The sequence below is a fragment of the Erythranthe guttata genome, chromosome 6 (genome assembly GCF_056151865.1).
Source record: "Erythranthe guttata isolate IM_541 chromosome 6, IM_541, whole genome shotgun sequence".
NCBI classification, from domain to species: Eukaryota; Viridiplantae; Streptophyta; class Magnoliopsida; order Lamiales; family Phrymaceae; genus Erythranthe; species Erythranthe guttata.
The window spans coordinates 19,118,107-19,146,103 of record NC_142538.1 but is presented as its reverse complement, the minus strand read 5'-3'; the positions used below and the strand labels follow the sequence as shown (position 1 = coordinate 19,146,103).

General features: G+C 36.9%; 7 protein-coding genes across 13 annotated transcripts; 5 read left to right on the top strand and 2 right to left on the bottom strand.

Annotated features, from left to right (window-relative positions):
• The first annotated feature begins 3 nt into the window (after nucleotides 1–3).
• Nucleotides 4–3,190, top strand: LOC105955429 (uncharacterized). 6 transcript variants are annotated; one of them, XM_012979147.2, is made up of 15 exons: nucleotides 4–305; nucleotides 583–708; nucleotides 822–875; nucleotides 1,030–1,128; nucleotides 1,262–1,342; nucleotides 1,433–1,551; nucleotides 1,693–1,794; nucleotides 1,870–1,986; nucleotides 2,075–2,143; nucleotides 2,208–2,274; nucleotides 2,381–2,434; nucleotides 2,512–2,595; nucleotides 2,671–2,712; nucleotides 2,874–2,912; nucleotides 2,982–3,190. In XM_012979147.2, exons 1-15 carry the CDS (start codon nucleotides 270–272, stop codon nucleotides 3,117–3,119), a joined length of 1,227 nt encoding a protein of 408 aa, XP_012834601.2. In that variant the 5' UTR covers nucleotides 4–269; the 3' UTR covers nucleotides 3,120–3,190. The 6 variants fall into 6 exon arrangements, with proteins under 6 accessions (XP_012834601.2, XP_088676322.1, XP_088676320.1 ...); XM_088820194.1 differs by having other exon boundaries at nucleotides 153–305; nucleotides 1,033–1,128; XM_088820198.1 differs by having other exon boundaries at nucleotides 256–305; nucleotides 822–915.
• Nucleotides 3,191–3,881: 691 nt separating this feature from the next.
• LOC148770345 (ubiquitin carboxyl-terminal hydrolase) lies at nucleotides 3,882–4,858 on the bottom strand. Its single transcript, XM_088820200.1, has 2 exons — nucleotides 4,686–4,858; nucleotides 3,882–4,582 (listed from the first exon to the last, which is right to left on the bottom strand). The coding sequence occupies exons 1-2, from the start codon at nucleotides 4,755–4,757 to the stop codon at nucleotides 4,295–4,297; spliced, it is 360 nt and encodes a 119-aa protein (XP_088676326.1). The 5' UTR covers nucleotides 4,758–4,858; the 3' UTR covers nucleotides 3,882–4,294.
• A 719-nt stretch (nucleotides 4,859–5,577) lies between these two features.
• On the top strand, nucleotides 5,578–9,958 carry CSLD4 (cellulose synthase like D4). Its single transcript, XM_012979151.2, has 5 exons — nucleotides 5,578–6,319; nucleotides 6,454–7,654; nucleotides 7,751–8,155; nucleotides 8,241–8,575; nucleotides 8,811–9,958. Exons 1-5 carry the CDS (start codon nucleotides 5,835–5,837, stop codon nucleotides 9,778–9,780), a joined length of 3,396 nt encoding a protein of 1,131 aa, XP_012834605.1. The 5' UTR covers nucleotides 5,578–5,834; the 3' UTR covers nucleotides 9,781–9,958.
• A 644-nt stretch (nucleotides 9,959–10,602) lies between these two features.
• LOC105955433 (protein METHYLENE BLUE SENSITIVITY 1) lies at nucleotides 10,603–12,691 on the top strand. Of its 2 annotated transcripts, XM_012979155.2 has the most exons (2): nucleotides 10,603–11,041; nucleotides 12,454–12,691. In XM_012979155.2, the coding sequence occupies exons 1-2, from the start codon at nucleotides 10,731–10,733 to the stop codon at nucleotides 12,455–12,457; spliced, it is 315 nt and encodes a 104-aa protein (XP_012834609.1). In that variant the 5' UTR covers nucleotides 10,603–10,730; the 3' UTR covers nucleotides 12,458–12,691. The 2 variants fall into 2 exon arrangements, with proteins under 2 accessions (XP_012834609.1, XP_012834608.1); XM_012979154.2 differs by lacking the exon at nucleotides 12,454–12,691 and having other exon boundaries at nucleotides 10,608–11,265.
• A 1,250-nt stretch (nucleotides 12,692–13,941) lies between these two features.
• LOC105955432 (isopentenyl-diphosphate Delta-isomerase I) lies at nucleotides 13,942–16,074 on the top strand. Its single transcript, XM_012979153.2, has 5 exons — nucleotides 13,942–14,178; nucleotides 14,430–14,485; nucleotides 14,969–15,060; nucleotides 15,320–15,422; nucleotides 15,516–16,074. Exons 1-5 carry the CDS (start codon nucleotides 14,123–14,125, stop codon nucleotides 15,905–15,907), a joined length of 699 nt encoding a protein of 232 aa, XP_012834607.2. The 5' UTR covers nucleotides 13,942–14,122; the 3' UTR covers nucleotides 15,908–16,074.
• An 89-nt stretch (nucleotides 16,075–16,163) lies between these two features.
• On the bottom strand, nucleotides 16,164–17,830 carry LOC105955431 (Putative adipose-regulatory protein (Seipin)). Its single transcript, XM_012979152.2, has 2 exons — nucleotides 17,163–17,830; nucleotides 16,164–17,057 (listed from the first exon to the last, which is right to left on the bottom strand). Exons 1-2 carry the CDS (start codon nucleotides 17,700–17,702, stop codon nucleotides 16,350–16,352), a joined length of 1,248 nt encoding a protein of 415 aa, XP_012834606.2. The 5' UTR covers nucleotides 17,703–17,830; the 3' UTR covers nucleotides 16,164–16,349.
• Nucleotides 17,831–24,337: 6,507 nt separating this feature from the next.
• Nucleotides 24,338–27,313, top strand: LOC105955286 (WRKY transcription factor SUSIBA2). The gene is made up of 6 exons (XM_088820193.1): nucleotides 24,338–24,897; nucleotides 25,050–25,187; nucleotides 25,350–25,869; nucleotides 25,962–26,214; nucleotides 26,315–26,473; nucleotides 26,560–27,313. Exons 1-6 carry the CDS (start codon nucleotides 24,544–24,546, stop codon nucleotides 27,242–27,244), a joined length of 2,109 nt encoding a protein of 702 aa, XP_088676319.1. The 5' UTR covers nucleotides 24,338–24,543; the 3' UTR covers nucleotides 27,245–27,313.
• Nucleotides 27,314–27,997: the final 684 nt, after the last annotated feature.

Below are 27,997 nucleotides of genomic sequence, written 5' to 3'. Positions count from 1 at the left end.
TATGCATTATTATTTTTCCTAGTTATTCCTCTTCTGATAGATTAGATTAGATTAGATAGATGATAATCATCCATTTTCTGTACAGTTACTTGTTTGATCATAAACGCAATCATACATAAATAAATCAAATATGTATAGTAATTAATAGAACAACACATGAGATCGATATATATACTATATATAGATTGATGATATATGGATCATGGAGGATGCATTATTAATAATGAATTTGTGATCTTCCATACATGTAACCATTTTTCCTTTGGGAGATGGCGCGCTCCTCCTCCTCCTCCTCCTCTAACTTTGTAAGTCTTCGTAAATAATGAACAATTGAACTTCTGCACATTTCACCTCTTTCTATTGTGAATTTCTTGGATACATTACATTACATGGTACGGTGTTTAATTAGGTCATAATATATATATATATATATATATATATATATATATATATATATATATATATATATATATATATATATATATATATATATATATATATATATATATATATATATATATATATATATATATGATCCTGACTACAATATTGATGTCCTGTTGTACGTTGTTCTTGTCACAGACGTCAATATTCAGAGATCAGAAAGGGTGGAGAACATGTTTCCGTAGCAACTTCTTTTATGCAGCTTCTTTATTCTTTCTAGCATTCTTTATATGGAGCACAACCATAACACAGCAAAATAAAGAGGTTCTTGTAATATAATAGCAAACAAAATATTTGGATTTTCAATAATTCCCATTGTTTATAAGGACTACTTAGGAATTGTTTTTCTATGACTAACTCTTAGACATTTTGTGTAGAAATTGTTGAAGTGGAGTTTACAAGGGAATATCTCCAACCTTACGACATGTGAGGTATGGTGCTTTCAAACTATTAATGGGAATAACAATAATAGTGAGTTGTTCGTTCTGCTTTCAGATTAATGATTATATGTATAAATTGTACGCATGGCATGCATGCAGTGATATTCAAGTATTTAATTAGAATTGGTATTATCCTCCTTTGTAGATTAATGAATGCAGGCCACCTGGAAGTGAGATGTTGCCTAAAGGTATAGTTGCGAGTACCTCTAACTTGGAAAGACGACCTTTATGGGGTTCTCCAAAGGTACCATTATTGAGAGAAATATAGCATTTTAACGCATCAAAGTTGATCAAAGGCGTAAATTCATCAATAAAACAGAGTCAGTCAGTCAGGTCGTAAGTATTATTGATGACTTTATAAATGTGCAAGCATGCAGAAGACAAATACCTCAAAGAGCTTATTTGCTGTTGCTGTTGGAATAAAGCAAAAGGAAAATGTAGATAAGATGGTTCAGAAGGTACAGATTGATTTTCTTTTTTTCTTTTTGAAAGGCCAGCAATAACTCTCATTTGTGCATGCATGCATGGCTTACTACCTTAAACTGCAGTTCCTAGAAAACAATTTTGTAGTGATGCTTTTCCACTACGATGGCATTGTTGATGAGTGGAAGGATTTTCAATGGAGTAGCAGTGTCATACATGTATCTGCCGATAATCAGACTAAATGGTATTAATTAGTAATTAACATATTATATACTTGTCTTTAGTTTCTTTGGTGCAGATTATATTGATTTACTCTGCAGGTAGCTAGCAAGCACATACTAACTAATTATTATTATTAATACTAACTAAAATGTGTGATGATTAGGTGGTTTGCAAAGAGATTCTTACATCCAGATATTGTAGCAGAGTACGATTATATATTCCTGTGGGATGAAGACCTTGGTGTTGACAACTTCCACCCTCAAAGGTATGATTTTTGAATTATTATTATTACTAATTACTAATTAAATGAGTAATTTCCATATAATCTCTGTGAGTGTAGATATGTATCAATAGTGAAAGAAGAAGGGTTTGAGATATCACAACCAGCACTGGAAATAGGACTATCTGAAGTACATCATCTTATCACAGCACGATGGAAGAGATCAAAGGTGCACAGGTTAGTCGATGGTGGCGATTTAATGTATGATTGTAAGAAATACTAGCTAGCTATATTTTAGTAACTAGAATTATTATTCACATTGCAGGAGGACTTACAAACGTGATGGTAAAGGGATTCAATGCGATGATAAGAGCTCTGCTCCTCCTTGCACAGGGTATTTGGTTTTACTAATGATTTAATTAATGGATGGATAAGTAATAAGTATATTTATTTTGAAGGTGGATAGAAGTTATGGCCCCTGTATTCTCCAAGGCTGCATGGCGTTGCGTTTGGTATATGATCCAGGTACTCCTCCTACTACTATTAATAGCTAATAGCTAGTAGATATATCCTTGTTTGGTTCGTTCGTTTTCAGACAAACAGAAATTACAAACTTGTTTCTCTCTTACAGAATGATTTGATCCATGCTTGGGGACTGGACATTCGGCTTGGTTATTGTGCACAGGCATAATTCATTCCTCAATAATATTAAATGCTACCTTCTCCTTTCTTTGTAGTAAGATATATTTTAATCATATATAGGGAGATCGAACAAAGAGTATAGGAGTCGTGGATGCGGAATACATTGTTCACTATGGCCTCCCCACACTAGGCGAACCTGATAAGGTTCTTATGATTAATGCCAAGTGATATTATTTCACATTGATATTCTTGAGTTGTAATTAATGCCAAGTGTTGCAGGCCAAATTAGCATCAAGTGGAGATAATTCAGAAGAAGAAAAGGTGCTAAGCAAGTTTGTTTTTCAATCTTCATGAACATGCATTTTACACACACATACATGCAAATAGAAATATAATGGAGAGAGAGAGAGAGAGAGAGAGAGAGAGAGAGATGGTGATCAATTTGTCTCACTTAAGTTTTATATAATCTCGTTGATTTTCAGGAAGCATCCAAGTCAAATGCAATCAACAAAAGAATTGAAGTAAGCGAGGATTTATATATGAATGGAAAATATGGATGATTAATGAAGTAGCTAATGAAAAAATGATAGGTTCGAAGACAGTCGTATAATGAGTACAAAGTATTCAAAAGGCGGTGGAAGAAAGCTGGGGAGACGGACGATTGCTGGACTGATTTATATCCAGACGAGCTACTCAAGGATGGCTCTTCCATTTGGCCTCTCATGTGACTTCTTTTCATATTCATGTTGCACATAAATTCACATTTGTATACTACTAATAATCACACTTCAATTTTCCATTTTCTCTCTTCATTATGTGTTTTTTTTGCATTTCAAGTGCATAATTGCTTGGTTTCATCATAGGCAGACAGACAATAACTTTGTCACCAAAAACTGGTTTTTTTTTTTTTTTTTTAAATTTAAATATATTCTTTGCAAAAAATTACTCCTGTAGGTGGTGTGTATTGTGGACTTAATAATCACAACTACCATCCACCTTGGAATTCTAGTCATAACATAAATGGTTTCCCAGTTGCCTAAAAAAAAAATAATAATAATAAGGAAGGGCTTATTTCATCTACTAAATTAATTTTGTATTTGTTTATTTAAAGAATCAGTAGTACACACAGACATTAATGTTTTTGACAACCCTTCAACTTCTAATACAGCTAGCTGTTGGGGTGGGGTATCATTTTACATTACATAGGTCAAACATAGATAGATAGGACCATGCATCCACCCCCTCAATTATCCTCCTAACTTAATAAACTCATAGAAAATAAATAAATAAATAAATGCCCTACCTATGTATATTATGCTCACCTTTCACATTCTCTAATTATATTCATCAAAAAATATACCTGCCAATTGCAATTGCTAAGAAACCAGCTGATGCAACAACAACAACAACAACAACTGTATAATAATAATAATAATCAATCAATCAATCAATCAATCAATAGAGAATAAAAATGAATCAGAAGGGCATTATCTTAATCCAAACTCATCATAATAACATTTCCCACAAAGACTAGTAATCTCTAAGCAACATTTCTTTATAAATTCATATTATATACCACTTTAACGCACTCATTCATATCATCATCCTTCATATATTACATTACATTTAACTTATAACTAGTATTTTTTCCCCCCAACAATCTAAACCTTAAAAAAGAAAAGAAAAAAGAGAGACTCACTTTCCCCTCTCCATTCTAAAAATAACAGACAATCAATCATGTGTCTCACATCATCATATCCCCACCATTGATACAAACAATCAAGGATTGCATTTCTAAGCTGCCATCCATGTGTTTGGAGGGTGACGATGGAAAAAGAAAAAAAGAAAATCCCCAAATAAACAAACAATATAATTGTAGAAGAAAAAGAAAATGGGAATATATCTAAAGATGGCAACGGAAGCAATTGCAAGTCTTGGGAGTGAAAGAGCAGAAACCAAAGGGCCTGTTTGGGATGTTGCAATTGATAGCATAGCAACAAGGAGATGCCAAACAGTAGGTTTTACCTCCACCTCCACAGCAAGTGCACAATGCACATATCTGAAAGCTACCAAGTTTCCTCCTGCTTCCATTCACCACCATCATCATCATCGTCTCCACCTTTCCCGGCTCCATTAGAGGCACCATATCAATATCATCCACTGAGCTGGTGCTGTTCGCCAACCCATTTGCCTGCAATCAAGAAATTATTTATTTTTATCATCAAGAATGGATTTTTATTTCTTTTTGCTAAAAGCTAGAGTGAGACAATAGAGTAAGGAAGGAAGCAACTCACAAGAGAAAATGGAGTACATGTGAATAGCACAAGGAACATAAACCGAAAAATCCCACCAACAATTGGACGCATCTCTTCTTGCTTCTTCAACTTGCTTTTTTCTTTTCTCTTTTTGTGGGAGATTCTTGAAAAACAATTATTGAAAAATGGAAGTGGGCTGGTAATTAAGAAATGTATATATAATAGTGTGGAGAGGTATGAAAGAGTGAGTGTGAAAGAGATGTAGGTTAGGTGTGTGTGTGTGTGTGTGTGTGTGTGTGTGTAAATATTGGCCCCCTAATAAATAAAAGTAGTTTGGAACGGATAGGAAGAAAGAAAGGTGGGGGGAGGAGTGTTTAATGGAATTCAACTGTCAACAAGAAATAAAATGGACTTATATTAAATTCTTCATCTAAATGGAAATGGGAGAGTACAATAGCTACTACTAAATACTACTAAATAGTCTTGTGATTCCCATTGCCACGTTTTATCATCTCAATTCTTTGTTTCTTTGTTCACACTACTAGTACTACTATTCAGAAATAAACAGCTTTTTAAACACCAGAAATTTCTCAGTCTGCTTGTTTTCTTTTTCTGATTTTTTTCTTTCCATTTATATTGACCCAAACTTTAATACATTCTACTCTCACATTTCAATTTTTTAGGGAAATATAGTTTAAGTCCCTAAGAAAAAAGATACTTGGAATTAATGTTTTAACTATAAAACCTAAATTAACGAAAAGTACTTTTTTGTGCTCTATAAATATTCAAACTTTAAATTAATTATTTTCAAGAACAGCATTGCAACAATATATTAATAATAATATTAACGATAATGATACTAATAATAGTAAGATATTTAACCATAAAACCAAAATTCTGCTTAAAAACCGGCAAGAAGCAACAAAAACACACATATGTAAAAACAAAACAAATGCATCTTCAGTTTAATTCATCCATTCTCCGGAATATTTGGAGGGGTTGTATCAACAATCACATTTTTCAGAGTCTTCTCCTCATCAAACTAACACAATCATTAATTTTTTTTTTCTTTTAACAAAAAATGTATCAACAATAATGAACACGTACGCTATACCAAACAAACAAAAACATGCATTAATGATTTGAATACACAAATATACATATATCTATATTCATACAGCTACCATAATGGCGAGCTTGTCCAACCAGCCATCGAAGAAGGCAATGCGGACCCCCGGTGGCTCTTCCGGTGGCGGGGGCGGAGGCGGAGGCAGCTCACAGGGGAACCGTGGCTCAACCGGCCAAACCGTGAAATTTGCAAGAAGAACTTCCAGCGGTAGATACGTTAGCCTGTCTAGAGAAGACTTGGACATGTCAGGGGAATTTTCCGGGGATTACATGAACTACACCGTTCACATTCCTCCGACCCCGGACAATCAGCCCATGGATACCTCAGTGGCTGCAAAAGCCGAGGAACAATACGTTTCAAATTCTCTATTCACCGGTGGATTCAACAGCGTGACACGGGCCCATCTGATGGACAAGGTGATCGAATCACAGGTGAATCATCCACAAATGGCTGGATCAAAGGGCTCCTCGTGCGCCATGCCAGCTTGCGATGGCAAAGTTATGAAGGACGAGAGAGGAGAAGATGTTATCCCCTGCGAATGCAGGTCTCGTACATAATTTTAATTATTATTATTATTATTATATATATGTATAATGTCGTCTCATTTTATATATATATATATATATATTAATTTCTTATGATGGATCGATGGATCATGATGATTTTCCTCCTCTCCAGGTTCAAAATATGTAGAGATTGCTACATGGACGCCCAAAAGGACACAGGTCTATGTCCAGGATGCAAAGAGTCGTACAAAGTAGGGGATTACGACGACGAAATACCAAACTACTCGAGTGGAGCTCTATCTCTCCCTGGCCCTGATGACCCCAAGAGGGACCGTCAAAACATGTCTATGATGAAAAGGAATCAAAATGGTGAATTCGACCACAATAAATGGTTATTTGAAACCCAGGGCACTTACGGTTACGGCAATGCCTATTGGCCCCAAGACGACGTATGTGGTGACGATGGTGAAGGAGGGATGCATCGGAGCGCTCTCGACACATCTGATAAACCATGGAGGCCCCTTAGCCGTGTTATTGATATCCCAAATAGTATTATCAGCCCTTACAGGTTGTTGATTGTTGTCCGCCTTGTTGTCCTTGGTTTCTTCTTGGCATGGAGATTGAGACATCCCAATCACGAAGCCGTATGGCTTTGGCTAATGTCGGTTGTCTGTGAGGTTTGGTTTGCTTTCTCCTGGATTCTTGATCAGCTTCCCAAGGTGCATCCCATTAATCGAACTACCGATTTAGAGGTTTTACGTGAAAAATTTGATATGCCGTCACCTTCAAATCCCACCGGCCGCTCCGATCTCCCCGCTGCTGATGTATTCGTGTCCACCGCCGATCCAGAGAAAGAACCACCACTTGTCACTGCCAACACTATTTTATCGATCCTAGCTGTGGAGTACCCTGTGGAGAAACTGGCATGTTACGTCTCTGATGACGGTGGAGCCCTTCTTACTTTCGAAGCAATGGCCGAGGCGGCTAGCTTCGCCGATTTGTGGGTCCCTTTCTGTAAAAAGCACGATATAGAGCCCCGGAATCCTGAAACCTACTTCTCTCTCAAGGGCGATCCGACCAAGAACAAGAGTAGGCTGGATTTTGTCAAAGATAGGAGGAGAGTTAAGAGAGAATACGATGAATTCAAAGTGAGGATAAATGGACTGCCCGATTCGATTAGGAGAAGATCAGAGGCTTTCAATGCAAGAGAGGAGATGAAAATGCTGAAGCATAGGAGGGAGAGTGGGGCTGACACTTTAGAGCCAATCAAGGTCCAAAAGGCTACATGGATGGCCGATGGCACACACTGGCCCGGTACTTGGTCCGTTGCGTCTCGTGAGCATGCCAAGGGCGATCACGCTGGAATTCTTCAGGTAATTCCATATTATTAGAAAAAGAAAAAAAGACTTTTATTTTTAATCAATAATGTTAACAATGAATTGCATTTGTACTTAAAAAAAATTAATTAGGTAATGTTGAAGCCTCCTAGTAGTGATCCACTGATGGGAAGTTCGGAAGACAAGCTTCTGGACTTCAGTGATGTTGACATACGTCTGCCGATGTTTGTGTACATGTCTCGTGAGAAGCGTCCAGGTTATGACCACAACAAGAAAGCCGGTGCAATGAATGCTCTAGTGCGATCCTCCGCTGTGTTGTCAAACGGAGCTTTTATATTGAACCTCGACTGTGACCATTACATCTATAACTGCAAAGCTCTCCGAGAAGGGATGTGCTTTATGATGGATAGGGGTGGAGAAGACATTTGCTACATTCAGTTTCCTCAGAGATTTGAAGGCATTGATCCATCTGACCGTTACGCCAACCACAACACCGTTTTTTTCGATGGTAATATGCGAGCACTAGATGGCCTCCAGGTAACTCACTGATTTCACAACTCTTGTTCTTCAACTTTTTATACGAAATAAAATAAAATAAAATTGTGTGTTTCGATTATTTTAGGGACCGGTTTATGTTGGCACCGGTTGTATGTTTCGAAGATTCGCCCTTTATGGATTTGAACCACCAAAAGTAGATAAAATATCTGACAAAAGCTCAGAGACTCAAGCTCTGAAGACAACTGATTTCGACCCTGATCTTGACGTGAATCTATTACCCAAACGGTTTGGGAACTCCACATTGTTGGCTGAGTCAATCCCCATCGCTGAATTTCAAGGTCGTCCGATCGCCGATCATCCTGCAGTCAAGTACGGACGTCCACCCGGCATTCTACGCGCCCCCCGTGAACCACTCGATGCAACCACCGTAGCCGAAGCTGTCTCTGTTATATCTTGCTGGTATATATATATATATATATATATACATATATATATATATATATACATATATATATATATATATACATATATATATATATATATACATATATATATATATATATATATATATATATATATATATATATATATATATATATATATATATATATATATATGCTCACACACACACAGACACACGCACGTATATATATAGTTTAATTAATAATAACATCCTTATGTAATTGTTTGTTAGGTACGAGGATAAGACGGAATGGGGGGATCGCGTGGGTTGGATTTACGGTTCGGTGACAGAGGATGTGGTGACAGGGTACCGAATGCACAACCGCGGCTGGCGTTCGGTGTACTGCGTCACCAAACGTGATGCTTTCCGTGGATCGGCTCCAATAAATCTGACAGACAGGCTCCACCAGGTGCTGAGGTGGGCCACAGGGTCCGTTGAAATCTTCTTCTCGAGAAACAACGCATTGCTCGGGACAAGAAAGATCAAAGTACTCCAACGCCTGGCTTACCTCAACGTGGGGGTCTACCCCTTCACTTCACTATTTTTAATAGTGTATTGCTTCCTCCCAGCCCTATCCCTATTCTCTGGCTTCTTCATTGTCCAAACGCTGGATGTGACATTCCTCGTACTCCTTCTGACCATATCCATATGCCTGGTGGCCTTAGCACTACTGGAAGTGAAATGGTCGGGAGTGGGACTGGAGGAGTGGTGGAGGAACGAGCAATTCTGGCTGATTTCCGGGACAAGTGCACACTTGGCAGCAGTGGTGCAGGGACTTCTGAAAGTGATTGCAGGAATAGAGATATCGTTCACGTTGACGTCCAAGTCTGCGGGTGAGGACGTGGACGACATATACGCGGACTTGTATCTAGTGAAATGGACGTCTTTGATGATACCGCCGATTGTGATAGGGATGGTGAATATAATAGCGATAGTGGTGGCGTTTTCGAGGACAATATATCAGACGGTGCCACAGTGGAGCAAGTTCATTGGTGGTGCATTCTTTAGTTTTTGGGTGCTGGCACATTTGTATCCATTTGCAAAGGGGTTGATGGGGAGGAGAGGGAAGACGCCGACAATTGTGTTTGTGTGGTCAGGTTTGATTGCTATTACATTGTCATTGTTGTGGGTTGCTGTTAACCCCTCTAACAACTCCATGCCAACTGCTGCTGGTGCCGCCTCCGGCTTTACTTTCCCTTGAACTAATTATTAGTATATATATACTCTCCCTGCTGCTCCATTTGTACTGTGTTTCTTGTATAATTACTACTTCTATTTATTTCCACTGGAGTTTCAAGATATTTAATATGAGTCATGTTTGTAGTTAATACGCTAAAAAATATATGCTCTTATTCTTAACACACACTATTCTGAAACAATTATCCTACCCTGAGTTCATTTGTTCTTATATCAAATATTAGTTGCTTAATATGTTCATTTCTATCCCCACAATCTATAAATAATAAAATGCTCACTATAAATTGGATGCCCAAAAGCATAGCGCATGTCCGAATTAGGTATGGATCTCACTTTTGGGCAATTTGGGCGTTGAAGTAGATTGCAAGTATATTTGTAATTCTACAATGAAACAAATAATTTTTGACGATTTAAGACGTAATAGTTTGAGAGGTTTTTCTTTATTATTTAATCCTAATAGAAAATAGACTATTGGCAAATATATATATATATATATATATATATATATATATATATATATATATATATATATATATATATATATAATATGGGCTGAAGACATTTTAAACAAGATTATCTTGCTATTAATTGATTGGGCCTAGGACATTTTAAAGAAGATTATCTTGGTATTACTAATTGATATTGTTCTACTCTATTTTAATCTCCTATTTACTCTTCTTTTCTCTCTGTAATTAATGACCAATAATAAAATTGGTAAAAAGAATTAATTGCATATTAATTTTTTTAACACTCAAAATATTATTTGATAATTATTAAAAAAAAAAAAAAAAAAAAAACAAATAGTAAAGAGAATAATATTTATAGCATCGAAGTCGCTAGGGTTCATTCTCCGCCCTCCCCCTTTCTCTCTCATCAAATCCCTTTCTTCCTCTCCGCCAAATTGAAGCCCCAAAATCCCTCTCTCTCTCTCTAGAGGAACAACCAGCAATCACCATGACAGGAAAAGCGAAGCCGAAGAAGCACACCGCCAAGGAGCTCGCCGCGAAACTTGATGCCGCCACCACCAACCGCGGCGGAGGCAAGGCCGGCCTCGCGGATCGAACTGGTAAGGAAAAGGGCGGCCACGCGAAGCTCGAGTGCCCCCTTTGCAAGGTCACCGCACCCGATATGAAATCGATGCAAATCCACCACGAAGCTCGCCATCCCAAGATCCCCTTCGACGACTCCAAACTCAATAATCTTCACTCTACCGTGGAGGCCGAGTCTTCCAAGCCCAAGCCTGGTATCCGTGGCAGCTTGAAGAAGTGATCAGTCAACCCTTTTCCCCTCATTTTTATATTTCTTGTTCCATATTATTATGCTAAGAAAAAAAACTCCCTACTGCTATTGCTCTAACGTCGCTATATAATACTTGACCAGACTCTTTTCTTTTTTGGTGTGTTGTTATGCTATGTTGCCTGTTATTATAGACATGGATAAACACTAGTTCTTTCTGATGGTAAAAATACTCTCTTTGGAGTTTTATCTTTGCGCTTATGGTTATTGCTGAATTTTGGAAACATGTCATTTAGTAAAGCCATGCTATGATTTGTCAACAACCTGGGGCTTAAGCCTCATATGTGATATTTTGTAATTGGATTTTACAAATTTGCACTCCGTTTCACATACTTGACTAGGAATTTTCACTGTATAGCAGGTACTTGTTATGGCTCTACGATGAAATAGGATAAAAACAGAAGATCTATTATAGAACACATATCATGTCATATTGTATTGGCTGTCTATAGTTACACAGTACCTGTGGAATTTTCCTATCAATGTATTTTTTTTGTGTATATAGTTCGAAACATCTAATGTAGTAATATTTTATTATGCTTCGGCAAAAACCTGGGCCATCGGCCTCAAACGTGCGACTTGAATTGACTAGGACTGTTCGTTATACAGCCCTTAGCCTTGTTACAAAAAATAGGATTATAACGGATGATCTACTATAGGACACAGTTATCATGTCACATTGTATTGGCTGTCTATAGTTAAATAGCACCTGTGGAGTTGTCTTACCATTGAGTTTTCTTTCACATAGTTGGAACATGGAAGCAGTGCATGTACGGAGGTAGGTCATGTTGTGGTAGTGCAATATTGACACTTTCTGGTAGTTATAATGAAATGGCCTGATGGGTGCGAATTCAGATATAGGCTTAATGTTATTCGAAAAGACTTCTCTTTTCCTATCAAAAGTTATTGTAATTTAGAGATGCTGGTCTAGTTACTCATAATGTTTCTACCTTTGGTTTCAATAGAATAAAAATACTGAGAAGAAAGATACGATAGGCTCATTTTCTTAAAAAATCTTGCTGAGTAGCTGGGTTGTATAATAGTTTATTTCAATGACCTTACGTGTATGCTGCTTCTACTGCATGTTCTTGTTTGTAGTGTGATTTGGAGGCTTACATGCGCTACGACAATAGCAGCGAATACATTGAAATGTTTTCTGCTGTTATATTTATAAGTTTAACTGCACTGTGAAGGATCTGTTGATTATTTTATTTGATTCCTCGGTTGAATGTTTGATTTTATGGATAATGTTGTTAAAGATGTGTTATTTATGTGAATGATTTTGATTGGCAATTTATGTAGAGATTCTTTGGCATTATTAAATGATGGGAGCAATACTTTTATTGACTATTGTTTTCCTTTTCATTTGCCTTCGGGTTAGTTGAAAGACTGCATCCTTGCATTGCTGTCGTAAGAAATCTGGTAGAGTATGGTTGGACACCTGCTCACCTGGGTGGTTGTTCTGCTAGATTTCTTTTAGCACAGCTTTCTATTTGGCTGCAAAAAATACTAGTAATGTTATATTTTTATTGCATCTTTTCTTTTCGTACGTGTTGTATGGGTACATCATCTATAATAGGGTATTTTTGATGTAAATGAAGGAAATCTGATTTGCTTCATTAGCATCTTCATGTACCTTGGGTCCCTGGCTGCCTCAAAGTGTTTGCTTTTTGTAACTATGGTCATGATTCATGATTTTATTTGTTCACATGAATGTATAAAAACATGCATAGGGAGAGTAATTTTTATACTCTCTCAGTGTCTATAAAGTTGTAGACTTGAGTTGAAAAAAGAGAGATGGCTTCTCAAAGCATCGTCGACAGCATGTGTACTTAAATTTGTCCAAACTGTGGTTATAATTGGTTTAGGAATATAGTTTGTGAAGGAAGATATATTTTGCATCTCGTTGCCTACTTGTGTCACATTGTATGCTAATAATAATATCTGAAATAAGTGATAACATTATAAGCATTAGTGAGTGAGTTGAATTTGGTTTTCGTTTGAATGGTCAGTTTTTTCCATTGGCATTTCTAGTTCAATAATGCAATTGCTTTAAGGCTTTATATGTTGTCTACTTTCTTCACCGGAAATGTGATGGATGGATACAGTTGGTGGAAACTAGAAAAGTATACTAGTAAATTGCCTCTATTTGTTGGTCAGAAACCAACGTGGGCCTGTCAAATAAACCATTCATTATTAATTATTAAAAAAAAAGTAGTTTTTCCAAACTCCATTTTTTTTTTATTTTCGTTTTCGTTTAAATAGATTTGCCCATTACTATTATCATGATTAAAGAAGCTGGTATCATTCGTTCATAAGGTTTGACCAATCAAAATAAATTATTAACTGAAGTGCATCAATACTAGCTAGTATCTTTGAGGATCGAAAAAATAAATTCCGGGGTTATGATGTACAAAACATTTGGAATTTCATTGAACGTAATCACCATTTGATATATATATATATATTGAATCTCATCTCATGAAAGAAAAGCACAACAAAAATCCTTTGATTCTATTACACACTAGTTTTGATTCAAGGAGGAATCAAGAATGGTAGTGGTGGCGAGTCAAGAATTGCTGGCGGAGACTTCAATGTCCAAATATTACAGCTACCTACCTATAATTAGATGCCCATAATTAATTTCTTTGATTGGATAACTAATTAAATATATGTGTTCATTCGATGCTACACCCGGTGAAAAACACCGGGTGGGTCTTCTGCTGCCACGTGTTCTTTTTTTATTTTTCTAAAACCCCTAAAGGTAAACCCTAGCGGGGAATCTATTATAAAATACAAAAAAAAGACACGTGGCAGCAGAAGACCCACCCGGTGTTTTTCACCGGGTGTAGCATCGAACAAATCAAATATATGCAAAAAGAAAAAGAAATATGTCGTCCTTTGTTTTCTAGTTAGCACTTTGGCAATAACACCCGCTTTCAAAAGTTGTTGGCTGCAGCAGCACCACCTTCTTCTACCCCCACTCAAATCTCTCCTTTTTAAGCCCACCTCCACCGCCGCCTTCTAAAGTTGTTCATCTCTCATCAATCATGGGTGATGATGCCGCCATGGATGCTGTCCAGAGACGCCTCATGTTTGAAGACGAGTTTGTACCCATTTCCTTTTTTTTTTTTATATGTAAATGACACTCATGTAGATCTTGGAACATTGTTTTTCATCATCTGGGCTTACATTATTTTTCAGTTCAATATCGTTTTTTTTCTGTTTATTAACAATTCCCTTGCTCGATCTCGATTTTGATGTAAAGGAGAGATCTTTCAGTTGATTTTGATGGAAATTTTGCATCTTTTCATAATAATCAATTTTTCAATTGATTCTCTCACTCACTCTCTGCAGATGTATATTGGTTGATGAGAATGATCGCGTGGTTGGCCATGATACCAAATACAATTGTAAGTTGTACCTTTCTTTTTTCTTATTTTCAATTGCTTTCGAATCATCATATATTTTTTGGTATCTGATGGGCTTTCTTTCTTACTTCAATTGCTTTGTCTTAGTTGCTCTTTGCATCTGAATATTAAATAAACATTGATGTCAACATTTATCATTCTAATATCGTCATCATAATTCTTCATTCTTTCTCCGTTCTTTAAAGATTCGTTTTTTATCGGGATTCTAGTTTATAGTGTAAATCAAATGGGAAAGAGTAGAACATTGGCAGTTCAGCCAACTTGATCATATGACCAGAGGAGATCTTGAAAGATGATTCTGTAAATTATGTGGTTGTGTATAAAATGTGTATGCTAACCATTTCTTGGTTGTAAGAAAATGAAGGTTTGACCTCTTGTTTGTGTTTTTTGTTACATTACTTTTTGTCTCTTGTTGCTTCTTGCATAATGCAGAATTACTTGAACCAACCACCTCTATCTATGCAGGCCACCTGATGGAAAACATCGAGACTGGAAAATTTTTGCACAGAGCTTTCAGCGTGTTTCTGTTTAACTCGAAATACGAGTTATTGCTTCAGGTATGTGTTCCTTCCTTGAGTAAAGATAGTCTTCTGTCATTCATGTTCACATTTTTTGGTGAAGGATAACGATAAGTTTATTTTATAGAGAGTGCCAATCAAATGAAGTATATCAACAAAAACAAGTTTTTCTATATTCTACTGACAGAAAATAAAATTATGGACTTTGCTCCATTTCAATTTGCTCTGCACAAGCTAAATGTTGCAAGAAATACACAGTTGACATATTATGTATTTATTATTGGTTTACGACGTGCAGCAAAGGTCTGCAACAAAGGTGACCTTTCCGTTGGTGTGGACAAACACCTGCTGTAGTCATCCCCTATACCGAGATTCTGAGCTCATTGAAGAGAATATTCTTGGTATCATATTTTATCTGTATTCTTCAGTTCAAGCTATTTCTTTACCATACTCACAACACAATAATCATCTGAATATTTTATTTTGATTAAAAGGGGTGAGAAATGCTGCTCAAAGGAAACTGTTGGACGAACTCGGTATCGCTGCTCAAGACGTTCCAGTTGATGAGTTCACTCCATTGGGCCGTATTCTCTACAAAGCACCCTCTGACGGAAAATGGGGAGAGCATGAAGTGGATTATCTACTGTTCATTGTCCGTGATGTTGGGGTGCACCCGAATCCAGATGAAGTGGCTGACGTGAAATATGTGAACCGCGAGCAATTGAAGGAGATTTTAAGGAAAGCAGATGCAGGTGAAGAGGGTGTTAAGCTATCCCCTTGGTTCAGGTTAGTTGTCGACAACTTCTTGTTCAAGTGGTGGGACCATGTTCAGAACGCTACTTTGCTCCAAGCTGCTGACATGATAACCATTCACAAGCTAACCTGAAACTCTTCTCCTCCTGCCCCGAATTTCCATTATTCATTCACGCTTGTCTGTTTTTTCTAGAAATTTACTGATTGATTTAAATTTTGCTTCAATTCTTGCCATGCCATGTTGTGTGTTTTGGATTTACAATAAGAAGCGTTTTGGTTTCGTTGTGCACAATTTTAAAAGGGTTATTTTCTTATTCTGCTATAGACAAATTGACGAGTACAAACCAATAGTCGTTATGTTCAGTCGAGAACATGCAATCTAGGACAGGTACAAGCAACTGTTGTCCTAGAAGTTCGATTATTTTCAAGAAAACAACATGTACGTACATATATAACGCAGAAGTAGGGATGCTAACGCGAAACTATCCTATAGTACATATATAGCGCAAAACTATCCTAGTCTCTACAGCAGAATGTTGCTAGAAAAAGTAAGAGAGCAAATATGTATATCAGAGTCAGCATCTGTAACACACAGATTCAGAATCTCCACTGCCCTCTTCAAAATCAAGACCATGAGTAACAGTCATGCTAGAAGCAGACGAACCACCACTAGTCTCGGGCGGCACTACCCCGTGAAGAAGGGCGGCCTTTCTTTTACTTCTACTCCGCTGCCATCGCCTCAGAGACTCCGACACCTCTCTCTCATCTCTCCTTGTACCAAAGGCATCTTGATCGGAGTCCGCCACCAATTCGACAGCTGATGATGAATCATCATCTTGTTCCAGCTTCCCAAAAGGAAATGCCATGACAGGAAATATCAGAGGCTTTAGGAAGAAAACAAGTATGATAACAAGAAAGATAAATATTTGCATTGTTGTCCAAACGGTGAATGTCCATTTCCACTTGTACACCAATTCTTTCGTCCAAGGAGGTCTTGATCTTATGAGTACTTGTGCATCGTAAAACTGAGGGAGTGATGAAGTACCAGCTCGTGGAATTAAGGTTATCCGGACATCCGCAGTCCTTGGATAGCTAGTTTCTTTGTGTTTCAAAATTGGGAATGTTAGCCTCTGAGTTTCGGTGGTCAGCCCTAACAACAAGGGTACACCCATAAGAAATGTTCGAGTTAGCCTGACGGGCCAACTTCTGAACCGCAACATACAAGGATGGCTCGATTTTGCGACTAACTCTCCTCCTCCAACGGACAATAATTCAGCAGTCAACTGACATACATATATACATAAGCAAAGACAAGAAATAAACATACACATACTGACTAGCTAGGTAGTAGATTTGACGAAGTTGAAAGAAGATAGATAGAGATATACCTGAAAAATGCCAAGGTCCCTGTTGTAATCTGATTCAGGCATGAGAAGAAGGAGAGAAACATAAAGAGTGTGGCCAACAGGAACTCCTTGGTAATTATAATTATTATAAGGATCAAAAGAAAAGAGAGAAGTTGGATGGGCATTTGTGTAGTCAAACTGCAAACTCTCTCTCACATAAATAGGCTCCTCCGCCCAAGCACCCACCAACCCAAAACCCAAAACCGCAGCCACAACCATCACTAGCATGAGCAAGACGCACACATAGGCAGCCGCCAGCAGACCCATAGCAATCCTCCTCCCTAGCAGGAGAGCAGCCGTGGAAGATGGCGGTGGGGCAGCCGGCTGGAAGTGGAAGTGGTGGTCTTTGGGTTCACTGTGGAAGAAGAAGTCGAAAGGGGAAAGGAAGATCTCGGCTGGAAGAGAGAGGAGCTTAGTCGCAAAATTGATCAATGGGTTGGGGAAGGTGGGTGGTGGTGGTACCACTTGCTTCTCATCGTACTTCATGTAGTTGTCAACCTGATCCTCACCACCGGACTCCATTGACGGACGGTATCTCTAACTCAAAACTTTGAAACTAGCTAACATCCATGAATATTATTATTATTAGTAATATATTAATTTGCAAGTCCAGTTGTAATGTAATGAAGGAGCTACGAAAAGACATGCACATCCACGAGATGACACCTGTCGTCTGTACTCATCATTTCTGCATCAATTTTATAATTAAAACAAAAAAAAAAAAAAACATTAATTTTCAGTAAATATTCATCAATAAGTAAATGCCCATTTTTACAAGTACTTACGAGTAATAAGGGATTTGCAAATGGGTAATTGTTTTTATTGAAATAATGAGAATGATTAACAAGTAGATCATTATATATGGAGTAAATTAGTAGTTGCAAGTCAAAGTATAGAAATGGGCTTAAACTTTGAGCCTATATCGGCCGATGTAACTTGTTAGAGTAGGTGACCAACAAACCAACTTGTGGCTGTGGTCTTTCGCTTTTCTCTTGTAATAAAACAATCGTTTCGTTCGTAATAATAAAATATTTCATTTGGCATTCTATACCTCTTATCCCATGCAAGCAGCATAGATATAGTCCTAACGAGTTACTCTATTACTGTGACTTGATCTAGTAGAATCATGAGATAACTCAGCAATGTAATGTAACTGTTAAACCTTGTTCCTAGTCGATGGGTTACGCCAATAATGAGGATACCGGCCTTTCCCTTTTGAGACTATCACTTAGTGTATGTGTACTGCGTCTCATCAGTCCTCGGTGTTGTGACATCGGCATACTTGAGTGGGTGTTCATACTACATGAGTTCACTGAACTCCCTCGCCCTAGAAATCTATAAGTGGTTCTCATTCATCGAGTAATAGGTTTCTAAGATATAGTTGTACACCATTAGTCCTTAAGACCCAGACATCACCGTGACTTCACTAGAGGACCGATTGTATCGTGACCTGTCCCTGAGTCCCACAGTGGACCACTCCAAGGGCCAACGTTCGTGCAATCCGAAATCTAGTGTGAAGTCTGTGCATTGTAGTAGGGGATTCGAGCGCTTGAGTAGTCATGGATGTCCTGTGTGTTCTAACGGTTTATAATCCAAGGAATCTCTAGCCAGAGTTGATAGTGGGGTGATTAGGGAAATGTGTTTCCCTAAGTCACACACGAACGGATTTATAATACCTAGAACGTTCGCATGGTTATTGAACTTTATAAGAGGTCTCGGTGAACCAATGCCTCTAGTTCAATCGGGACATGTGCCGCGAAGGGATCGTACTGTACGCTAACTATATCATAAGGTTCTTGCAGGCACTTCACTTGTATCTAGGGAATCATGATGCGTAGTTGCTAGACGCCAATCTTGATTCGTTGGGCACCGATTTGATCGGCGATTAAGTAAAATGAGTTTTACTATAATCGGGACTCTTGGGAGGAGTTCGTATAAGAACAATGTGTTGTTCGAATCACAAAGAGTTGTGAGCCCACGGCTAGCATACACCTGAACCATTGCGGGTCACACTTCTCGTGTAATACGGATCCTTGATAACAATGAGCATAGGTTAATATGTCAATCTTTGCAAAGTTGGAGGTCAATATGATTGAGTCCAAGATTCGTGATTGTGGATTACGAGTCGGAATGAACGTAGAGAAAGAGAGACATGCGGAATTTAGTGAACTTTCTAAATTGGGAAGTTTCCCGATTTAGCAGGTCCACTGAAGTGGAAGTTTCCATTTTTGGAAATTGGAAATTTCGAAGAGGCACTCGTATCGACGAGGAATTTGAGCTCGTCACAAATATAATTTTGTTATAATTTTGTGAACGATCGTTTGTTAGAAACGAGGCCGACGAGGGAATGGGCTTAATGCATCAGTGGGTCAAGCCCAATGACTTAAACCCACAAGGGTTGAGAACCCTAGTATAAATAGACCTCAAACAAGAGTTTGAGATCAGATTATATACTCCAAAACCCTAGCCGTCAAACCCTAGCCGCCCAAGCCTCTCGGCCGCCGCTGCCCCGCCGCACCGGCGCCGTCCGCCGCCGGAAACCGCCGGTTTTCCCTCTTCTTTCTCTCTCGTATTTCCCTTGTTATCTAACCCCTTTGTATCTAGTGCTACAGTAGGGGGAGATCGGTTTATTCGAGGTGAAACCTGATTGGAGAGGAGCTGCTGCCCTGAAGGAATCACCACACCGCCGCACGCCCCGCTGCACCGCTCACGCGCCGCCGCCGCTGACTCGCACGCGCCGCCGTCACCTCACCGTCGGACCAGCTGCCGTTTGGTGGTATTCTTGCAGCCCCTAGGAGTGGTATAACGCAGCTTGTACGGGTTTGAGTTCGATTTCGATTCGTCAAAATCTCACGCTACAAGAGGTAATTAAATCGAAACTTTAGTAAATTTAATTCGAACATGTTTGTATGAATTTTAATTTTTTAATTTACGAGCATGTGCGATATGTGATTGCGTGTTTCGATTTTGTAATATGATGAACAAGCATGTTTTATATTTTTCGGTTTTACATGTTTTGATAAAAATTGATATTTACCATGTGTATGGCGGAAGCGTTAAGGTATGTTGACTATGTGATTAGTTTATGCATGTAATCGAAACTAGTTCGATCTAAAAATTTTAAACTTCTCTGCGTATACATGCACGATCCCCAACATAACTAACCCTTGCAAATATTATTAGGGTCCATTATTATTATCCATTATTATTACTACTAGTAAATTTACCCATGCGTTGCACGGGCTATAGAAGTATATTCTAGAAACCCATGATGAATAAATTCAGTAAATTTTAGAAACAACTAAACTTAAAACAAAAATAGAAGTATTATGCTCGAAAAGAGTTTATGTAGAAGAAAAATACCATTATGAAATTGCTTCTTGTTTTAACAAACCTGGCCGGAAGTAAAATGAACTTTGTGAAACTGTGAACAATTTAAACATGTGAACAGATTTCCGAGTGATATACCGCAACAAAACTCCATAGTAATACTTTAAACAAAAACATCGAAATCTTTTCAGAAAAAAAAAAAAAAAAACAATCCTGTACAATTGCTTCATGTTCGTGAAACCTGTACGAAAAAACAACAAAGCAAATTAAAATTGACAATACAACAAAACTATTTTCCTCAATCATCTAAACTCATAAACATAAACAACTTACGGTATATAATATATAAAATATATCTGATAAAACCCAAAAAAATGTGCCTAAGAATTCACCACACCATCTGGAAAAAGAACAAAACTCGGATTATGCAGTTGATGATTTACAAAAGGAAAACAAAAAAATAAAAACAAAAAAAAATTGGTAGACATTTTTTTACTCTAGCATATCAACAATTCTTTCGAGATGACACTGCGAAGAATCAAATATATCTGAAAAACATTTGTCTTAAATTAGGACACAATATTTTGAGCAAACAAATTAATTTTGAAATGAAGAACTGTCAATAGCTTAAGACATTTCGGATAAAGAGATTGAGAGATAGGAGAGGCCGCAATTATATTTGTTAGAATCTCTGTGGGATTCTCAGTCCACAACACCAAGTGGAATTCTATGGAGACGTGTATTAATATGAGGAACATATTTACTTAGTTATCTCATTAGATAGTTTGAGAAGAAATAAAATTATCTCTCCATATTAATCACCTGAACGTGTATATCCAATATAGAAAGAATTTCACCTTTTTAATATTGTGTTTATTGTCATTAATTGGTTTAGGTGTTCACAAGAATATAAAAGGAGGGCGCTAATGCTGACGTTACTTGTTGAGTCTTTTATCACGTGGATGATTTACCACGTCGCCCTCCACCGCCCTCCAAGTCTACCAAGCCAAGTAAGCAAAGGGGAAGAATGTAGTCATCTACAAGAGGAGTTGCCCACGGATCATCTACAGGGGGAGAAACACATGCATGGGAAGCTGACTCCGTTTTGAACCACCTGCCGAAGCCACTACTGTTGGAACAGTTGTTGAAACTGTGGCACTTGCTATTGCAACAGTTGATGCCACTCTTGTTGTTGGCTGTCCTTTAATGCTGATGATGATCCTTAGTTTTATTGCTTTCGTCTATCATCTAATTATTTTATTTTCAGGTATTTGACTAAGGGGGAGAACTTGATTATAATAAATAGATGACAAATGGGGAGATTGTTAGAATTCGAGAGGATTCTAATTTTGGTTTTTCAGCACGTGTGTGGAAAACGTGTGTCTAAAGCTAGGGAAGTTTCCTTAATGCTTTAAACTCTTATTTTGTCATTAATTTATTTAATATTGTGAGTCATGTGTTAACAAGGAAATTCTTATTCCATTGACAAAGAATTTCCTTATCACACAACTCTTATTTCCTACGTGATTAAGAGTTTCCTAACCCTAATGGACTCTGGTTTCCCTTGTTGTACAGTGAATCAAAAAACGTAGGAGATCATATATACGAGAGCAGCATGGGATCGTGATTGTTAGAATCCTTTGGATTCTGACTTCGCAAGGAAACGTGTAAAAGACTTGTACCACAAGTCTAGATATGCCGTAATATAAGAAGGGGAGTTTCCTTGTGTTTTAATTCTTTATTTTATCATTAATTGATTAATAATGGGAATTATCCTTATACAAGCATACTTATTTTTTTTTTTTTTTTATTGTCATATATTGCTAGAGTCTTAATAGATATGAGAATTATTTATTGATAAGGCAAAGCAATCTCCTATATCTCTAAGATTTAGATTCCTACGTGACTTGTACTTTAAAGATTGTGGTCTCTGACTTTTCCTTGTATAGGGATCTTATGTCGTAGGATATAAAAGGAGAGCTACCTCAGCAATAGGTTTCACGCCTTTTATTGGAGAAGAAAAATTATATTTTTCTGCTCTTATTTTTGCTACTCCCGGAACGTCTTTGATCGAGAGAAGTTTTTCACAGAAAATATTTTTCCTCTCGTTTTTTATTGTTCCATCATGATACGTGATTTTCATAGAAAATATATCGGCTTCAAGACTTTGTGGTGAAGACACCAAGATTCAACGAGTATCACAAGTTTGCTTCTTCTATACAAAAAGAAGATCGGTTCTTCGGGAGAAAGGCTTAAACAGATCTCGGGAGGAGATCGATCCGCCGACTGAGGGATTCAGCGTTGAAGGGAGTTCAACCGTGCGGAGCAAGGGACGTGCTGCAAATTGAAGATTAATTCAGCGTAGTATACGAGAACGACGTCAACAAAGAGGGAGTCTTTGTATTTTGATTAAGTCCTACTATTGTATTCGTAAAACTAAAAATTAGTAAATTTTATTTGTAGGTCCCCGTAGATGTAGGGTACAATTGTATCCGAACCACATTAAATTTGTGTCTTGTTTATTTATGTTTTTACAAATTGCTTCACGAACTGTTGCAACACTTAACGCAACAGTAACGAAAAACTGAATCGGACACAAATAATTTATATCTGCACGAAATAAATTCTAACAATATTCATTGTTCGATAGCATCCAACAATCCAGAAAGTAGCTTCAATATTCCGTCGCAGAGCAAAATAATTGGAATGGCAGAGCAAATGAAGTAAATTTGAAAGGAATAACTCATAATACCTTAATGGACAGACACAAGAGGCGAAAATATATTTCCCAACAATCTGCCTAAATAAAAAAAAAATTGGTGATCCGATTTCCGGAGAGCAAAATAGCAGTTTCAACATAAAGTAGCTCAATTTAATAGTCTGTAGGAGATGAAGATGACATCGTTTTTTTTTTTTTCACAGATCGTGGGAATTAAAGAAGAGCAGTTCCAAATTTCTAAGGCAAATATTGGACATGGTGTGTATGAGAGACGGTTTATAAACCCAAAAACGAAATGTTAAGATGAAGGAAATAAAAACTGTCCAGAAAATCTGAATAATTAAAAATAATAACCGAGGACAAAAAACTACCTAAATATAAATTACAATATTACCCCTAGGTTTAGGTTTAAGTTTTAGTTCAAAATATCTTCCTTTTATATATAAAATTATTATTATTATTATTATTATTATTATTATTATTATTATTATTATTATTATTATTATTATTATTATTATTATTATTATTATTATTATTATTATTATTATTATTATTATTATTATTATTATTATTATTATTATTATTATTATTATTATTATTATTATTATTATTATTATTATTATTATTATTATGTAACTAAATTCACATAATACAAGGCTAATTAAGCTGAAGTACGAAATAATTCACGTGCACCCACCCATCTTGTACGGATCTCATACATTACAATTGCAACGTCTATCTCTCTCTATGTAAGTGTAAAGTGTAAACCAAACCTCCTTCCATATTTTCCCGCAAAACCGCAAATTACCTATTAAAAGAAATAAATTTATCTTATTATATAAATCAAATTTATTTTTGATTATCAATTCGAATAAATAATTGTTGAATATTTTTATTTATATAAACATAATATATGGTGGATCGATCAAACAAACCAATACGCGTACCTTCAAACACACACACATACTTTGTTTAAAACACGCACACGCACACGGAGAGAGAAAAATGAAAATGAAGGACACAACGTGAAAAGCGCAATAAGTTTGTTTTCATATATATAGACACACATATTGGAAGCTTATAATTTCTTGGACGACTTTCTTTTTCTTTTATTAATTAATTAATGTTTTTTTCTCTCTAACTTAGCTTGTTGATTACCATCTACATGCATGTAGACACAGTATCAATCCAAATGTTTTAAACCCTAATTTAACTAGGGTTTTCGTAGATTGATACTGTGTTCATAAATCAACTCGTTCAATTCATGTAGCTTGGTCATCTTTATATACATATATAATTGTTCTCCAAATTAAAATGGCGGCAGATGGAGGAGGAGAAGGAGGAGGAGGAGGAGGAGGAGGCGGCGGCGGAGGAGGGGCCCAACCTTTGATCAACAAGGAAGAAGGATTATTTGGCGAGTCCAATAAGAAACTAATTATTCTCCCACAAAATAATAATAATAATAATAATAATAATAGTAGCAGATCAGGATCAGGAGGAGGAGGCATTATTAGCATTGCGGAGAGAAGGGCTGCCAAATGTGGTTTCAATGCTTCCAACATAAACTCTGATCCCGCCCCACATCCCCGCTCTCCGTTTTTCACTATGCCGTCCGGAATCAGCCCTTCTGCTTTGCTCGATTCTCCCGTCATGCTCCCCAATGCTCAGGCAATAACTCATTTCCCGCCTCTAATCATCATATATCATTTTTGCTGATTTGATCATCATTATTGAGTAGTGATCATTTCTTAATCCTTGTCTTTTTTTTTTTTTTTTTTTTGGTCATTAATTGGAAATATACATTATTACAACATAAATAGGCCCAACTATCTCCAACTACTGGAGCATTCCAGTTTCCTTCTCCTAATCATGATCAGAGCTTCATGCTCAAACTCAAAATTGCTACCAATGGCGATGAAACCATTGCAATCGATCACTCTTCTTCCAAACTCCATACGGTATTTTTTTTTGTTTTAATATAATTTATATATATATATATATATATATATATATATATATATATATATATATATATATATATATATATATATATATATATATATAATGTTGTAGATCGATAACATTAAAGTTGGCAAACGTATTTATGTGCGTGTGAGCAGGCATTATTTGATGAAGCGGAATACTCGAGGGGGGATGTGCAAGAAATGAGCAAAAGGGAATGTTTGGAGAACAAGGTTGCCAAAACTCAAGTGTTAGGACACAAATCGAATTCGTGCAGGGAGGTTAGCAATATTATTATTAATACTAGAAATAATAATGCTAACCAAATAATGTCAGAAATGAGTGGTAATAGTAATAGTGTCCAAGAATTAAGTGGAAGCACAGTAAACCATAATCCAAATCATCAAGAAAAAGTAAACAAGGGAGGAGGGGGTTTATCATCATCATCATCATATATTGTTGCTAAAGAAATGCAGGCAAAGTATTCAGAAGATGGTTTCTTTTGGAGGAAATATGGTCAGAAACATGTCAAAGGTAGTGAATTTCCTAGAAGCTATTACAGATGTACCGATACAAACTGCGACGTCAAGAAAAAGGTCGAGTGCTCACAGGATGGACAGATCACTGAAATCGTTTACAAGGGTTCTCACAATCACCCCAAACCACACAACTCATCATGTAAGACGACGCTGTGCGTGCCCGCTCTTTATTAATTAATACTATTAGTACTGATCAAATCACAGATAATAATAATAATATTATTAAACCAGCCGGTGCGCCTGATCATGGCGATGCCTTCATCCCCGATGATAATGGTGGGCCGCTGTCGTTTCACAATGATTTTAAGGATCCTCAACCAAGATTAATGGTGAGCATGTTAGACGAGGCCTTTGAGCCATCTATATTTTGCATTCAAGATGGTGGTGGTGATGATGCTGATCAAAATGGGGCCAGCCCAGACCGCATATCCCTCAATGATGAAGATGATGATCAAAATGCTGAATGTGATCAGCCCAAGAAAAGGTACAACGACGACGACGTAACTCTACTTTTTATTCATTCATTCATTCATTCATTCATTCATATATCGTTTTTCTAAATATATATATTTGTACGTACGTAGGAAAAGAGAGAGTGTCGTCCCAAATGAAACCGTTGTTCCAAGGTCTACACGGGAACCAAAAGTAGTTGTCCAAATAGAGAGTGATATCGATATTCTTGATGATGGATACAAATGGAGAAAGTACGGACAAAAGGTTGTCAAAGGAAATCCAAACCCAAGGTATTATAGATTATACATATATATTTGTCTAACCTAGCTAGTCTGATAGATACTAAATGAAAATGAATAATTTTGAATGAATGCAGGAGCTATTATAAGTGCACAACTCCAAACTGTTCAGTGAGAAAGCACGTGGAAAGAGCTGCTGAGGATATAAAATCAGTAATTACAACGTACGAGGGGAAACATAACCATCACGTGCCTTGTACTACCAAAACAACCAACCATCCAAACTCCGATTCTGCTGCTGCTGCTAATAATAATAATAATGATGCCCCAATCCCAAAATCAGGAAATAAAGTAGATCTCCCATCATTGTTCAATATGGAAGCAAAGGCGAACTTGAATAATTACGGCAATGAAATGATGAATCCCAATCTGCCACCCCCTGCGCAGGGAACTTCTTCTTCTTCCGTTTATCAGCCTGCAGTTTCGTTACATCCATACCATTCAATGCATTACAGCTCTTATATGAGGAACAGTAATTACGGCATTAATTACAGCTCTAAGTTGTGTCCAACTTATCCGGATTATATGCAACTGCACTACTCCCAAATGAACAATATTAATCATATTTCAGCACCTGGTACTAATCATCATCATCATCATCATCATCATCACCAGCAGCAGCAGCATGTGCCTCTTGCTGCTACTAATTACTATCACAACAATAACTATCCAACAACGCAAACTCCGACTCGAGGGCAAGAACAAAGCAGAGATAATTTCCAATCCAACATTGTGAAGACCAAAGAGGAGCCAAACGGATAATGATGTATGTGCCAAAGTATATATATATGATGATAATGTGCCTAATCATGGAAATGGAGCAATATATATATATATATATATATATATATATATATATATATATATATATATATATATATATATATATATATATATATATATCCATTTGAATTAATGCTTGTTTTCTTTTTTAATTTTATCGGCAGCTAGCAGAATTTAGGGGCAGGGGTAGAATTTGTTTTAATTTGGCTGTGTAATGACCAGATCATGGTAATTAATTTGGTTTTGGCATGTCTTTCTCTATCTCTATCTCTCTCTCTTTTTTTCTTCGCGCATATATATATATATATATATATATATATATATATATATATATATATATATATATATATATATATGCCTCGAACCATTAGTGTACGTACTCAAACACCCTCGAAGAATAATATAAAGATTACCCAAAACTAAACCCCCTTTTATGGATACATTTGTAAATTGTTATTTATTGGCAATGATCATATCTTTGCTTAAAGATTAACAAACAAAACATAGTTCTGACAGCTTCCAGCGCAGCCACTCTTCAGTCCATCATTACCAAACTCCACCAAGAATTTGTTATGAAGGACCTCGGCCCCCCCTACACTACTTCCTTGGCATATCCGTTACACGCTCGTCCGAAGAGATGGTCCTCTCTCAACGTAAATATGCCGAGGAGATCCTTGAACGACTAAGATGACTTCATGCAATCCGTGCCTCACCCCAGCGGATACCAAAACA